This window comes from Poromitra crassiceps (assembly GCF_964638095.1).
Source record: "Poromitra crassiceps genome assembly, chromosome: 6".
Classification (NCBI taxonomy): Eukaryota; Metazoa; Chordata; class Actinopteri; order Beryciformes; family Melamphaidae; genus Poromitra; species Poromitra crassiceps.
In genome coordinates, this window is record NC_139627.1 from 42427162 (window position 1) to 42443237 (window position 16076).

Here is a 16076-nt window from a genome sequence, read left to right on the forward strand (position 1 = left end):
AAATCTGTCAGTGGAAAAAACAAGCTCTTTTAGAGGACATGCATGCACGGGCCTAGAGCCGAGGCAGGCGTAGCATACGTGCACCGCGGCTGCCAGCTGAAGCGATCTTGGTCAATACTGAACTAAATTCAGAAATTGTTGTTCAGATTAGTCACTTGGACACAAAAGGTTAAGAAAATAGGATCCAGGTTGGAAAGAAAGCAAAGCTCTCCTTTAAGAAGTGGTGTCACTTAAATTCTGTCTCCCACTTTTCTTCACTTCCAGATTTGCTTTTAATATCATTGACTGACACCGCTCATCTGTCTCATCAATATGCCCCTTTGTCTTTCTCAGGAGTTCATCAGGTTAGGCTGCCTCAGCAAACTGTCTGGAAAAGGTCTACAGCAACGAATGTTTTTCCTGTAATGCCCACTTCCTGAGATTAGGTCACATCACACTAATCTAATTATTTAGTCCAGTGATCTCAGTGGAAAAAAATAATCGTGTACTCTTTCCACTTCTTTCCAAATACACATTGCTAAAATTCGCCTAGAACTTTGACAGTCTTATGGTTTGAATTAGTTGAAAATAGAATTTTGAGGAACAAGGAAATAAATAATTATAATAATGTGGGACCTGGGTCATAAAAGTCTGTAAAACCCCGACTTGAGGTTTATTATTGTTTCCTTATTTCTTTCCTTTGCACAAAACTCTTCCTGGAGTGTTTATGATGTCAGTGTCATTTAATGGCGGATGTTTCTCCATAGAAGTCATTCCACTCCATAAAGCTTAATGTCATTTAGGTCTATCAAAGCTGACTAATCATAAATAGAGCTTTTTTTGTATTTTTTTTTTACTTGATTACATACTTTTAGCTCGTGTAAACAGAATACACAGTCATTAGTTTTGAAAGACAATTTAGACTTTTTCTCTTTTGTCTCTCATTTCGTCTGGTGGCAGTTCAACGACGTGATTTTCTACACGAGCCGAGGAATGACGGCGACCAATCAGTTCAAAGTGCACGGTCAGCTGCCGCTCCATGGCATGACAGTGAGTTGTGGCCCTCTCAAGTCTGTCACCAGCTTGTCCTTACTTACTGTACTGCCCATAACAGCTGAACTGTAGCTCTTTCAACATCTGCACCCACTCCCCATGTCCATCTCTCTCACTCCCCATGTCCATCTCTCTCACTTCTCAGTTGAACTGTAGCTCTTTCAACATCTGCACCCACTCCCCATGTCCATCTCTCTCACTCCCCATGTCCATCTCTCTCACTTCTCAGTTGAACTGTAGCTCTTTCAACATCTGCACCCACTCCCCATGTCCATCTCTCTCACTCCCCATGTCCATCTCTCTCACTTCTCAGTTGAATTGTAGCTCTTTCAACATCTGCACCCACTCCCCATGTCCATCTCTCTCACTCCCCATGTCCATCTCTCTCACTTCTCAGTTGAACTGTAGCTCTTTCAACATCTGCACCCACTCCCCATGTCCATCTCTCTCACTTCTCAGTTGAACAGCAGCTCTTTCAACATCTGCACCCACTCCCCATGTCCATCTCTCTCACTTCTCAGTTGAACAGCCCTCCCTCCCTTTCTGTCTATTTCAGGCCTTGCTGTCCTACATACCGCTGCTCTCTGATGTCTTTTCTGTGTCTCTTCCAGATCAGAGAGAGTGAAGATGAGTGGGGTGTGCCTCACGCCTTCACCCTGGCTGGACAGCAGCAGTCGATGGTCGTGGCAGCAAGGTAAGACCAGTGGTTGACGACACACAGACTGTCTAGTACATACATGGGCAACATACGGCCCGCGGGCCCTATGCGGCCCGCGGGCGCCCCCTGTGTGGCCCGCGATGGAATTGCAAAAAAAAAAAAAAAAAAATTTACAGTGCACTTGAACAATATACCCGCTGAATAAGTGTCCAAATGTTCATGTCATTCTGGGCAATACTCTTCTGTTATAGCATTTCAGTCTAGAATATGGAATATCTTTTAATAATATTTATGACTAAAAGGCTAAAAGTAATCTCATGTGTAAGAAATGACTGTTCTACATTGAAGTAGAAATTTAAATAATTAACTTGTTGGTTTTGGATTTATTTAGCTTCAAGAGTGCATTTTTGTTCTTGTGTGACCCTCAACACAGGCTTTGAGAATCCCGGGCCACTTACTGATACTTATGCTTAAATTAACCCACTCATATTCTGGTTTATTTCAAGAAAAACATTTCGGCTAGTGGAAATTCTAATTGGCTGGTAACTTTAAAATCTAGCAGCCATATTGGCAGGTTGTGAAAAAAGTTAATTTCAAGCCCTGCAGGGAGAGCAGGTGGTGACATAGGAGTGAGTGAGGAAAAGGATCAAATATTGGTGGTTAAGACTGAATAATGACATCACAATTGTTAATTTAAAATGAGTTATTCCTCTAAACCTGGCTTCAAATGCCCCAAATTTTTCGCGCTGGCGCCGTTCAGCCCTCAGGAAAATCTGGTAGCGAGGAAATTTTTTTGTGGCCCTCTCTATCATCAAAGTTGCCCATCCATGGGTTACGGCATGACAATATTTGTTCGGCCCCCGGCAACAGTCTGGGTTTCTCATGTGGCCCCCCATGAAAAATAGTTGCCCACCCCTGGTCTAGTATCTGGGCCTGACATGTAGCCCTTAGCAACTCTGTGTGCATTTCCTTTTCTGTGGTGTGGAGCAATTTCTGAAGTGCAAATGTATTATTTACGCTGCTCACTTGTAACATAACCACATCAAATTTTCATTTGGCCAGGAAAAAGAAAAAGCTTTAGTGGATTACTTCAGCTTGCATTTACATGTGACTTTCACTGAGTGAGCAGGTAGGGACTCAGTGATTTGCTCAAGGTCAATTTGTGAGGACACATGCTCACACATTGGCCGTCGCAGCGATCAGGCTTGTGATGTTCTGGTTCCAGCAGGCAGGGTTCCCACAGGTCCTTGAACTCCTTGAAGGTTTGTGAATTTGAGACAAAACAAGGGCAACTTGGGCCCAGGACCACGTGTGTCATGTAGCAACCAGGCGACCTCGTGCAACTCAAGCCCATTCGAGGAAACTACATCTTTCAAGAGCCCAAGTTTGGCAGGTTTAAAGATGTTTTCGATATCTTCAATCTCTGGCAGATGTTCAGCTGTGTAACACTGCGGATGACATCATCACTGATGACATCATCACTGAACTTATCCTCAGCCAGGAAGGATGACATCACTGATGGTATCATCACTGATGTTATCCATTCCTTACTGACCATTCCTGACTGAATGAATGAATGCATGACTCGCCCCAAAAGGCATTCTCTTGACCACGCGCTGCGCACGTGTTCACGCGCCACCTGCCTCAAGAAAGTGTGGCGTGGTCATGTGCGTGCATGAGTGATTTTAGTTGAATGATGCAGGTTAAACAGTGGCAAACAAGCGAGAAATCTAACGTCAAGTGAACCTTCAGCTATGCCTGCAGTGGAACGGTAATTAACCTTGATCTGCGTCTCAAACTATGCCGTGTTGGGTACTTGAATTTGGAGTAATTGGTCCTGAAACGTCCTTGAATTTGATGTTTGAGAAGGTGTGGGAAACCTGAGCAGGACCTTTGTTAGCACTGCCGTGACACACGCTTGTTTTTCTCGTGGGACAAGCTGAGCAGCTGCATCGTCTTCTGTGCGTCTGTCTCCCTTCAGTTCTCTGGCAGACATGGAGAAGTGGATGGAGGACATTAAAATGGCGATAGACATGGCAGAAACTAGCAACGGGCCTTCAACTGACCTGCTGGCCAGCACTCTGACTGACAATAGTAAGTTGGCACATACATAACAGCAATATTAGCTTGCCAGTTTTCCAGATAAGGTGCGACTTAGACAATGATTCACTTGTTATTCTGTATGGGAAATGTATCCTGTTGTTGGTGTTGCTGGTCAACAAGGTGCATAGGAGAAAATGGACATTACTCTCAAAAACCATTTGGGGAACATACCTGCGATGACATGTTAATGCACTGCTTAAGTAAGTAAATACCGTGGACAAATGTGAAACAGACTAATCCCTTCCTCGGCACGATTGTAAGTATCATTTAGTTGAACCCAACACCTCCAATTCCAGATACACAGGACTATTGTTGACCTCTGATTGATCTCTGTGTTTTAGCACCCTCCTCCCCCCCCCCCCTCGTCCTAGTCGTCTCGTAGTAACAGCCTCCTGACTTTCCCAGAATGCCCTGAGGACTCCTCGGTGGAGGCGGAGTCCGAGGACGACATGACCGCATCGCACAGCTCGCTGGAGAGGCCCGCCCCTCACCGTGGTAACACCACGGTGCACGTGTGCTGGCACAGGAACACATCTGTGTCCATGGTGGACTTTAGCGTAGTCGTGGAGGTACCAGCCCGAAACATCAGCCTCAACCTCAGACCTACCCCTCCCCTCCTGCCTCGTTCGTTCTCTATCTGTATCTGTATCTGAGTGTGTGCTGTATATTTCTATATGTGAATTCACTGTGTGATAATCTCTCAGTGGGAACAGTATCCTCCATCGCCGCCTCACCTACAGTATGCTTATAGACAGTTTTGGGCAAGTTACTTTCAAAATGTAATATACTACATATTACTAGTTACTTTCATTTGAAAGTAATAAGTTACTTTACAATATTACTGTCTGTGTAGAGTAACTTAATACACTGCTTTTGCATTACTTTCACCGAAACAACAGCAGCAGCAGAATGACATCGCCGCCCCGGAACCATCCCAAAAAATAATGTCAACCGCCTTGAAGTCAGTGTAAACAATCCAAAATTCTAAATGTTATTCTTTTCCTTTGTTATTGTCATCTATAGTGGTTATTTGCATAAAAACACACAGTTTGATTAGGAAATGATTGTATCTTTATTTAAATATGTGCTTTCTTTGATTTAAAAAAAAATCAATTTGTAACTTGAGTTACTTGACAAAGTAACTGGTATAATATTACTGAAACCCTATAAGTAATAAGTTATATTACTGAGTTACTGCTACAAGTAATATATTAGATGTAATATGTTACTTTTGTAATGAGTTACCCCCAACACTGCTTATAGATAGGACATAATCTCCAAAGTACATTTTTCTTCAAGACTTTTGTATGGAAGTGGCTGGGTAGTTTAGAGGTAAAAACACTCGCCTACCACCGTGGGGACCCCGGTTTAATTCCCAGTAGCGGTACTTCCGTCATGGTCAGACGTTCCTACAGACACAATTGGCCGTGTCTGCGGGTGGGAAGCCGGTGCGGTGCGGTATGTGTCCTGGTCGCTGCACTAGTGCCTCCTCTGGTCGGATAGGTTGCCTGTTCGGTGAGGAACGGAACTGGTGGGGTACAATGTGATCCTCCCACGCACTATGTCCTGCCTGGTGAAACTCCTCGCTGTCAGGTGACAAGAAGCGGCTGGCGACTGCACATGTATTGGAGGAAGCACGTGCTAGTCTACAACTCTCCCCAGATCGGCAGAGGGGGTGGAGCAACAACTGGGACAGCAGGGGGAATTGGCCAAGTACAATTAGGGACAAAAGGGGAGAAAAAAAGTAGTGTTTTCTCTATTTTTTAACCTCAACCATCATCACAGGCGTGATCAGCCGCTCTGTGGCGGGCACTGTTTCCACCTTTCCCTCCTTTGGCTAATAGTAGCCAGCGTGACATCCTTATCTAAACTTTCCTGTGTGCTTCTGTCCTCCTTTCTCCTCCCCTGGCTCTTCAAATCTCTGAGCGTCTATAAATAGCCAGAGAGGGAGCAGTATGCAGATGTGCTAAGATGTCCTCATCTCATACTAACAGACTGGATCTGGCTGATCTAGTTCTGCTCTTCCTCTGTAGCGGTGACGACATCCTCTTCGCAGCCTTGCCCGGACACGCCGCCGCCCCTCCTGTCTCTCCCTGCCACTGCATGCGTGTGTTACACCTACTCAGTCTCTCTCTCTGTGTGTTTCTGTCCTTCTTCCCTTCTTGTCTCTTTTCTCTGTCTCTTTCACCATTCTCCGTGGTAGAGAACCCTAGTCCAGTCAGTGAGAAAGTGGCCCCCCTGGTGGGGCCCCCCAGTGGCCAGGGACCAGTGCCTCTGGCTCTTATCTGCTGGTACCGTGTTCAGAGCCTCTCCTTTAGTGAATCCTGCAGGAGTCTAGAGGTAAAGGAGCCAGGCAAGATAGGAGAGGGCTTGTTTATGCGTTCTGCATACAACTGTGACTCATGGTTCTAAGAATGATCATTTTATTTAAATAGCACCAGAGTTGCAAAAGTGCTTTACAGACAAAATGGAATTTGATTTTCTCGACTGCATCATTCATTCCATATAGATCAGTGCACACAATGTTGATTGGTTTTATATGGCTCACAGCTGGAGGTTAGACATCTGTTTATGATAGAAGCCGTATGGCAGTTGGGCATAACATACCAGTACATTAGAGTTGTCAAATGTTACGCGTTTTCCTCAGTTCACTTCTCCTGCTGTACTGTATTTGCCTCGGATAGACCACTATTATGCCAGGTACAGTACCAGGCTTAGCATCATTGGATTCACTGCGCATTTTGACAGGAGAAAATAAGTTCAGAAGTTTGATTTCATTAGTTCTTCCTGCTTGTTTTCTGTCAAAAGAAATCCAAGTGTCCTAGTACAGTAGTCTTGAAATATTCGCGAATGTCTTTAGTTGAAGATTTTTATGACAATGTCTTTCTGTCTGTGTAGAATCAGCTGTCAGGAAACTTGCTGCGGAAGTTCAAGAACAGCAACGGCTGGCAGAAGCTCTGGGTGGTCTTCACCAATTTCAGCCTGTTTTTCTACAAGAACCACCAGGTGAGGATCATCTCAACGTCCCCAAAGATACCAGATCCTCCCACACATACCTTCTCCTCGTCTCTGTTTACCCTCTTCTGCACTTAAGGCATCACATCTCCATGTAGAATGTCAGCTCTGTGTGCCACGTTAGAGCTTTTTCCCATGATGCACTTTTATCAGCTCGCTTTTCGACACTGTGGATTTCATTGCAGTTCCTGCCCCAGAAAATGTTCAGTAGCTGCCTTCGAAATTTCAACGATATTTTGTAACAAAGTAGGGCTGCAACTAATGATTATTTTCATTGTCGATTAATCTGATGATTATTTTTCAATTAACCGATTAGTTGTTTGATCGATAAAATGTCAGAAAATTGTTTCCCAAAGCCCAAGATGACATGCTCAAATGTCTTGTTTTGTCCACAAACCAAAGAGATTCAGTTTACTGTCATAGAGGAGTAAAGGAAGCAGAACATATTCACATTTAAGAAGCTGGAATCAGAGAATTTTGACTTTTTTATTACTCAAACCAATTAATCAATTATCAAAATAGTTGGCGATTAATTTAATAGTTGCCAACTAATCGATTAATCGATCATTGCAGCTCTATAACAAAGGGAATGAAATGTTTAAGTTTGACTGTGTTCTCCTCAGGATGACTATCCCCTGGCCAGCCTTCCTTTGCTGGGCTATTCAGTCACCATCCCCTCCGAGTCTGAGAACATCCACAAGGACTACGTCTTCAAACTGCACTTCAAGTCCCATGTCTACTATTTCCGTTCCGAGAGTGAATACACTTTTGAAAGGTACGGGTCCCGTTCATCCAGATGCACATTATCGCAGTGTTTTGATGTGTGGAGGATGTTGAGGGACCTGATGAAAGCCCCTTTTTCTGCCCCGTAGGTGGATGGAGGTCATCCGCAGCGCCACGGTCTCTTCCAGTCGCACCCGCATCCTGAACCGGAAAGAGTGCCACCCTCACTGAGTTTGCTCACCTCGATTCCCTCCCATACTGTCCCAGGGATCTGGCTTTGTCTGCAGAGCGCCCAGCTCCCATTGGTGGCATCTGCCGCCACTCACGTCTGTCCCCCCGGACTCTTGGTTTTTCTTTTCGACACATATCTGGGACATTTGTACATTGTGTCCATGCACATTTGGTGCTTTTTAATGCTTTAATGGTGACATGTCCGCTGGTTTAGACTGCATCAGAGACTGCATTTTCTTTGGCATTTTTACTCAACTCTGAAACCTCTTTTTTAGGATGTCATTTTATACTGTTTTCTAATGGTCTGAACCACTTCCTATCTTTCTGGTTTTACATTTTTTGTCATTGGTTGTTTTTACAGCAGAAACATGTTGATATAGATATTCAGCATTCTTTCTTAGATGGTCAAACGGTCACTGCATTGTCATGAGGGTTTTGTCTACTTGTTCATTTTATGGAATACGGCTGCTTTGAAATATCCTATAACTTCAGTGCCAAACTGATTTTTACCAGTGTCCTGGACTTTCTAATCCTATTTTATTACATCGGTGATGAGGAGGATCTCCTACCATGAGATTTTAAAAGTCATGAAAAAAACAGGCCGCCCTTTAAAGTTTGGTGCTTTATTCACACTTGGCTCAGCACAATGTGTTCTTGTCAAAAACAGTGTTGGAAATATCAAGCTATTTTGTTGTAATATTGACATAAATCTAGAATCGATCACAATGTTGCCAGGTAGCTACCATCACCACTAATGCCATTTCAAGTAAAGTAAATATTCCTATTTGCTGATCTTTGTTGTATGGATACTTCTGAGTTTGTTTTTTAATTAAGCTGAAGTTTGCCTTCAGCTGAATGAGAAAATGTGAGACATGTTCATAATATGTGTATTATGAAGGAAACTGTAATGGAAAGCTTTAAAGATTATGTGTGAAACAAGATATAAACTTTCAGTTCCAAGCGCCGTTGCCCTCATTGGACTAGGCTGCCTCCCTTATATAGATTGATCTTTTATGGGTCTAAAATGAATGAAAATATGCATATGACAGGGTTTTGCAGTGTAGCATTTGAGATGGAAAACTTGGAATTGCCATGTTTTTCCAGACAACTGAGAGCTCTTTGGAAGTGAAAGCAATAAAAAAACAACACTTTAACTTAACAGAATTGTGTCGCTTTGTTTTTTGTTGCAGTTCAAGTAGCACAACAGCATGTTTTCACCAGCATCACCTCAGCTTACTGTGAAAATAGACCTATGACTGCTCTCCCTGTTTCTGCACATTCAGTTATGACCTATAGATGGCATCATAGCACAAGGAGCTTAGTTCAACCACACTACAAGCACCATCTAATGTGTTGCTGTACATTTCTATTCAGTTATTGCTATACAAGTAATGGGCCCAAGTCACATTTTTACAGTGTGTGTCCTCTTGCCAAAAACATGAATTCATTCATTTTCTTAACCTGGTCTATCCTAGTCAGGGTCACAGAGGGTTGAGCCTATCCCAGCATGCATTGGGCTGAAGGCAGGGAAGCACTTTGGACAGGTCACCACAGTCCAACACAACGAATGACAAGCTGTTGATATCTAACCTGACTCTAGAGATGAACACAGTGCAATATAGTTAGTTACCACCATTACTTCTGTAAATTGGTTGCATTGTGAGCTTTATATAAGCAGCATAGTTTATGATGATTATTATTATTGAAAGTCATTCATCCTCTATGCTATATGGGAAAATGCAAGAAATATTCATAGTTTGTTGACCTAAAGAAAGTTTTTAAATGTACATTTCTGAAACAAACCAAATAATTTAAATCCTAAAAACAACACCAAAGCACTCATTGGAATTTAACATTATATCCTCATGAAAACGTGGTAGGCTAGGCTCTTTTCACAGCAACCGTTTTGAGATGGTAAATCAGGAAATAAAGCAGGTGTAACCAATAACATTGACAGAGCCGGCCCTCCATATAAGCAAACTACTGTAAGCAGCTGTTTAGGGCCCCGCAGCCGCCAGGGGGCCCCTGTGGAAAGAAGATGGCAGATGTCTGGTTTTGACCAGCTCTCACATGCTCAAATTTTTAAGCTAGAGCTGAGCTTCTGGACTGGTGTTAGTGGTGGAAACTAGACATCCAGAAGAATAGGTAGGTACCACCAACCATGTTATGTTAGCTTGCTCCATGGTAGGAGTTTAGATAAACGAATAGTAATGGTAAAAGAGGTGCAGACTAAAAAGTGATTTTACTCGTTTACTATCTTCTCAGGAATGTTTTGAAGATCCAGAGGAAGTGTGTTCATAAGGAAAAGGCTCTATATAACAGTCTTTTTCATTGCATTACTTCTAGGGCACGGTAATGAAAGTAGTCCAGTGGCTGTTCTAGTCCTGTATGGATGAATATAGGAACAAAATCCAATTTGATCAAAGAGAACAGTAGGGTAATGAGTCAAAAGGTCTTCTACCTATAATATCATCAACACATTATTTTATGCTTTTTACCATCATATTGGACTCCTTTTATTCTTTGCTGATAGAATTCTCTCCTTTTCACCCTGTTCAATTTGGTTACTTGATTCCACAGTCTACAGTATGCTTTTCTCTCACTAACTGAACCTGATATCATGGACATATTTTTAGCTTGGTCTCTTTGTGTCGTTACTTAGGCACTTTAAATCATTATGTATCCGGGGTGCACCTTTAAACTTGTCAGCTATCAAGCTGCAACCCTTCCTTACAAATTAATCATTTAACCCCTATTGTGTAGTGTTCAGTGCTCCACATGGCTTTACTGTTGTATGAATGCCCTATGACCATAATTAGCATTGTCTGACACTTATTTTCATCACAGTACAGGCAAGGCAAGGCAGCTTTTGTATAAGTGCTTTACAGAATAATATGGTAATGGTAAAAGTTTTCCAATTCAAAATTCAAAAGTACAGACATGCGATACAAAATCTAAAAGATGAAATTGGACTCATTAGAACCACAGGAGTCTTTACAGCCATGTGAGACATAATCAGCTATAGAGGGTTTGAGAGCTGCAGGGTCTGAAAGACACAGCATGCAGTGAAAAGATGTTATTCTAGCCTTTCTCTCTCTTTTTTGCATGTTTTTAGCATGGGTTATCTGGAGGAAATCGCAGGGGAGCATGGGGAGAACATGCAAACGCCACCTTTTTGACAAGCCCACCTGGGCAGTGGCACTGCGGACATGGGGATGGGGACACACCCTCTGCTCCCACAGCGTCCCAGGTGGGAATTGAACCCACGACCTTCTTGCTGTGAGGCAACGGCACTACCACTGCTCCACCGTCCCCCCCAGCCTTTTTCTCTTTTCATATTTCTGCACACTTACAGTCATGGAATTGGAATGGCAACAAAGCTGAGACTGTTGTGACTCCAAAGAGCCCATTCATAACTATCTCTGTTTAAAATAATTATAATATAAATGTAGGCTATATACACCCAAACTCATCCTGCTTAGGGCCCCCAGGTGTGCAAGGTCGGCCCTGAACATTAATGAGGGCTCTGGAACATGGGACCTGCTTTCCCACCTCAAACGGTTGTTGTGAAAAGGGTCTATTGTGTTTTGCTGTGGTAGCCTGCTTGAGGTAAGGACAAGGTTGTGACCTCTAGATGCATGAAAGCCCAGTGGATGTAGCTATATATTACAACTTTGAGGTTAATATTGCAGATAAATTAATACATCTTAGTATCACTTATTTGAATGATATTGACATTCAGTGAACCAGCTTAATTACTTTATATCTCACTATATTCCTATGATTCTGAGAAAATGTAACCTATAGTATAGTCTACTGTAGGCTACTCACTGACTGGTGTGAATTGAGAATAACTATTAATTACATAGGCTACACGCTGAAAATATAGTAGGCTATGTTCCCCGGTGTTCCTGTTTGTGTGAGAAAATATTGATTCACTCGTTCATACAGTAAATGCTTGCTGTCCAAAGTCCAGTCCTGAGAGCCTACCAGAGCGACAGAAAGCTGCAGGGTGGGCAGGCCAAGCCGGTGAAAGGGGCGGAGTGCACCGTGGAGACAGACAGCCAGATGAGATAATACACCTCCTGTCTGGCGCAGGACGGCCAATGAAACACTACACAAGAGGATAGCCTACTTTATTATGACAACACTACCTGTACTACATCCAGAGGGGAAGGGGGCAGAGCTCGGAATAATGCAACGCACGTTCACTTTGAAAAGCGATAAGATATGAGATCGAGAAGTCGGCATGATCCAGCTTCAAACTCACGGTGCGCGCTAGTAGTGGGGATCGGAGGAGCGGTACGTGGATGAAGTTACTTTGTTGTACTTCTGTTTATCATAATAGTCAACTCGACGCTCATTGATGCGCAGTGGTGCGCACTGCGATGGCGACTCCAGCGCATCCAGAGACCACCAGGAGATTTACCCGGGGTCTGGGTAAGCCTGGCACCGCGGCCGAGCTCAGGCAAAGTGTCTCTGAGGTGGTCAGGACGTCCGTGCTGGTGGTAAGTACACATTCTAAAATCCCCCTCCATACACTGGTCACTATACTGTCTGTACGCGCTGTGTCGGCCACGAGGTTGCCGACTCCAGATCAGCTGGTGAGAGTAGGCTACATGTGGAGTTTGAGGCTGAAAATACAGCTCTAGTCTGGCGCTCTGCGTGTGCGTGTGCGTGTGCGTGCGTGCGGGTGGGAGTGAAATTTTGGGTGGATCCTTGTGCTAATCTATTAAACATGTTTATGACACAACTGTGTCTATTGCTTGTAACTTATACATTTTTATATGCATCTCCAAAACTATGTTGAATGCACATTGTTTGAGCATTGGCAAAATACTTCAAAGAATGAAATAAACAAAACAGCTTGCACACTGCAGGGCTCCAATGTCCACTTATCTATTAAGGTGGCACTTCCAGTGTGCCAGCTGTTTGTGTCTTTCATGATTTGCTCACTTTTTGGCTCAGCAGCACCAGCCCTCTTTGTTTTGGATGTGCGTGCATACTCCTATTCGAAAATGCCTTAAAGCACCTGTAAAACTACACCTGTCCGGACCGGTCCAACACTCACATGTTTTGTCTTTGAGAAGCTGTTCTAAATCTGTGCCTGATCAAGGTGTTTGTGGTGTCATCTGTAATCAGTTTTCATAGAGAAGCACTGAGACGCCAGCTCCGCGTAAGGGAAAGCACTTGGCTTCAGTTTCATGCTTGGTACACCTGGGCGCTATCGAATGACAGTGGGGTCAGGATGAATTTGACCGTCCAGCGTGGAGCATTTGGCTAACGGGAACCTACAGCAGCACCCCTCGGTATCAGTTCCCCAAGGGCCCGGAGGGAAGAGGGGTGTGTGTGCGTCCGAGTGTGTTGTTGGGTGTTTGGTGTTTGGTGTGATTGTTCCAACTTTCCTGAAGACGTTGCTAGGTAACTGAAACGTACACCGGCCAGGCTCTCTGTCAGGGAAATGGAATCCTGAGTCAAGATCCCAGACATCCAACCACACCTTCATATTATTTATTCATTCTCTCTCCCTGGTGTTCTGCCAGAGGAGCCCGGCTGAGGGAGGAGAAGGGATACAAAGTATGTGTGTTGGGAAATCAACATGTTTCGTATTGAACAAACCCCATCGTAATGCTGCCTTAAGTGTGTCTTCTGTGGCTCATTTGCTGAGAACCATTATGGTCAGCTACAGCTACAGGTCAGTCTCAAGTCCAAGTCTCGAGTCTCCAGTGTTCGAGTCACCAAAGAAGAGTCCAGGTCGAGTCCAAGTCGAGTCCCCATTACCTGAGTTTGAGTCCAGAGTTACTGAACATGTGAATCCACACATGTAGGTGGCACACATGTGCCTGCCCTTGCACAAAATTGAATAATGGTATTAATATAGCTACAATATCTTATGCCAATTAACAAGTCCGAGTCCGAATGCATGAATGTTGGAGTCTGAATCCAAGTCATCAGTGCTCAAGTCCAAGTCGAGTCACGAGTCATGAAAATGAGTCCAGGACTCAGAATGAAGTTGGAGTCAGACAGACTGGACCTGACTCCAACACTGTGTGTGCTAAGAGGCCTCTCCTCTGTGGCTCATTGGCTGATGGACATGATGGTCGGCAGCTGAGCTGTCAGTGGAGCTGTGCTGTTGAGTGAGGCGGAGTGGTGTCGGAGCTTCTCAGTGGGACAAGAATGTGACTGTACACAAGGCCCCTGTCCAGTGTCCACACGGCTTGTAATGAATTCCTCCATGCAACATGTAAATACCCCAGGAGGAATAGAGCCATCTGTTTCAGGGACATAAAGGAAAGATTGTGGCCGTGACCACCCCCACCCCCCCAATCGTGGATGATTGTGTTCAGTTGGCGTTGAAGCACAAATGTATTGTATGCCTATAATATAGTATAACGTTGCTGTCATTTTGAACGATGAAATGCCCAGAAACAAATTGTGACAGGGATTTGGGTACCAACTACAAGTGGGCCAAGGTCATTCTAGTGTTTTAGAGTTTTTTTTTTCTTTTTAAGATGATGAAAGTGCAGATTGTAAGCATTTCAATGATGTGTCATACATTGAAATCTGAAAATAGTTGAAGAAGTATGCTATTTGAATGTTGGTACTCCTTCGAAGGAAAACTCCGCACATCTCTCTTGGGGCAGGTGCGTAGGACAAGGATATAATTCACACAAAAATAAAGAGAGTCCCGCACACTGTCCAAACTTGCAAAAATAAATTTAATTGTAACGTTTCGGTCTCAGACCTTTTTTTGTTTGAAAAAGGTCTGAGACTGAAACGTTACAATTAAATTTATTTTTGCAAGTTTGGACAGTGTGCGGGACTCTCTTTATTTTTGTGTGAATGTTGGTACTCCTAAAAGCAAGAGAAAATCACCCTGGAAGTTGGTGAACAAGCTTAGTTTGCTACCAAATTATAAGTATTTAGTGATCGTAAAACTGTTTGTTAGATTGAGTTCTTCAACATCTAAACGTGCATAGTATGAAAAAAAGTGAAAAACAATGTTTTTCAAAAAATAACTTTATCTTGATTTGTGCGATTTCATAGTTGCCTACTTGTTATCCGTTTCACCAGACCAGACCATGTCACGATTCTTATCATCATAAAACTAAATCCTCTGTTTGCATCAAATGACATCAAGTGATCTGGTGACATAGCTAATGGCCACACAGGGCTTTTCTAAACGGTGTTTTTTGGAGTCAAGTGCACGGTTCTGTGCTCTTCCACTCCCAGTCCCCACAATTTGCCTTTGTTTATTGTTGAAGTGGCGAGCAGAGGGACGCGTCCACAGCTGAGACGTCCCTCTGTTTCTCCACACTTTAGGCATGAGAATACTATTAGCTCCATAATGGCTGTCATCAGCTTTGGATTTGTTGCACTGGTGGCCGTAGTGCGCTCCGAAACAACACAGGAACCGCCATTCCACCTTGCTTTGTGATGAATTAGAAGTGAAATGGTTATTGAGTTAGTGGAGAAATGTCTGGCCCCTTTTAAAGAATATTCTTGTAAGTTTTTCGTTCTGCTCTCAACATTATATAAAGTCTTTCTTTTATCAGAAATCATCCATGCATCCATCAATCCATCAACCCAGAGCCTCTTGTTCAGATCTAAGGTGTCACTTTGATAGGATATAAGATCTACACATATACACATTTCTAGTGTCCATATTTTTATTGTACTTGTACTTTTTTTTAATTTTTTTATTATTATTGTTTTGTTTGTCCGTTTCCCTTAAGTTTCTTTTTTTTTTCTCTCCTTACTCCTAACATGTATTTTTAATTTTTTCTTTGCAAGGCATTGGTGATATAAATATAGCCTGTCAATTGTTGTATGTATGCATATGACTCCTTGTACTATTTATAGTACCACTGTAATGATCTTCATTTGACAAAATTGAATAAAAATTTGATCACAAAAAAAAAAGAAATCATCCATGCTGTGTATTCATAAGGACATTGGCTACTGGACACGAAGAGCAGTTGGACATAATAACGTGTATATACTATACTCTAAAGCAGCTGGGGGGCAGTTGTGTATTTGCAATCAATAGTTCAAACTGCTATTCACCTAATGGTGATATACTTTAGATGTTGAGTGTTCCTGCTATGTGCCTGACCCTGTCCCCAGGGAGCTGTACACCAGACGGCTGTCATTATGTGGGAGTGATGTCATTATCAGCCCATGACTACAGTAGTACACACACAACTGACTGTCATGTCACTGTGCAGCCAGGAGGGGCAGTATGACTGTAACACGTCACTGTGCAGCCAGGAGGGTCAGTATGACTGTAACATGTCACTGTGCAGCCAGGAGG

General features: G+C 43.2%; 1 protein-coding gene and 1 pseudogene across 2 annotated transcripts in view; both read left to right on the forward strand.

The window, feature by feature from the left end:
- Positions 1 to 8842, forward strand: part of LOC310777900 (FERM, ARHGEF and pleckstrin domain-containing protein 1-like) — a 73582-nt pseudogene extending 64740 nt beyond the window's left edge. The window contains exons 16-23 of the transcript XR_014554047.1: positions 334 to 401; positions 940 to 1029; positions 1644 to 1726; positions 3672 to 3784; positions 4135 to 4362; positions 6692 to 6799; positions 7432 to 7583; positions 7681 to 8842. The product of XR_014554047.1 is annotated as an FERM, ARHGEF and pleckstrin domain-containing protein 1-like (transcript). The remainder of the gene's footprint in view (positions 1 to 333; positions 402 to 939; positions 1030 to 1643; positions 1727 to 3671; positions 3785 to 4134; positions 4363 to 6691; positions 6800 to 7431; positions 7584 to 7680) is intronic.
- Positions 8843 to 12141: 3299 nt separating this feature from the next.
- LOC310778090 (dedicator of cytokinesis protein 9-like) overlaps positions 12142 to 16076 on the forward strand; it is a 126171-nt gene continuing 122236 nt past the window's right edge. The window contains exon 1 of the mRNA XM_083638416.1: positions 12142 to 12270. Coding sequence (XP_083494542.1) covers positions 12151 to 12270 — 120 coding nt within the window. The 5' untranslated portion in view covers positions 12142 to 12150. The remainder of the gene's footprint in view (positions 12271 to 16076) is intronic.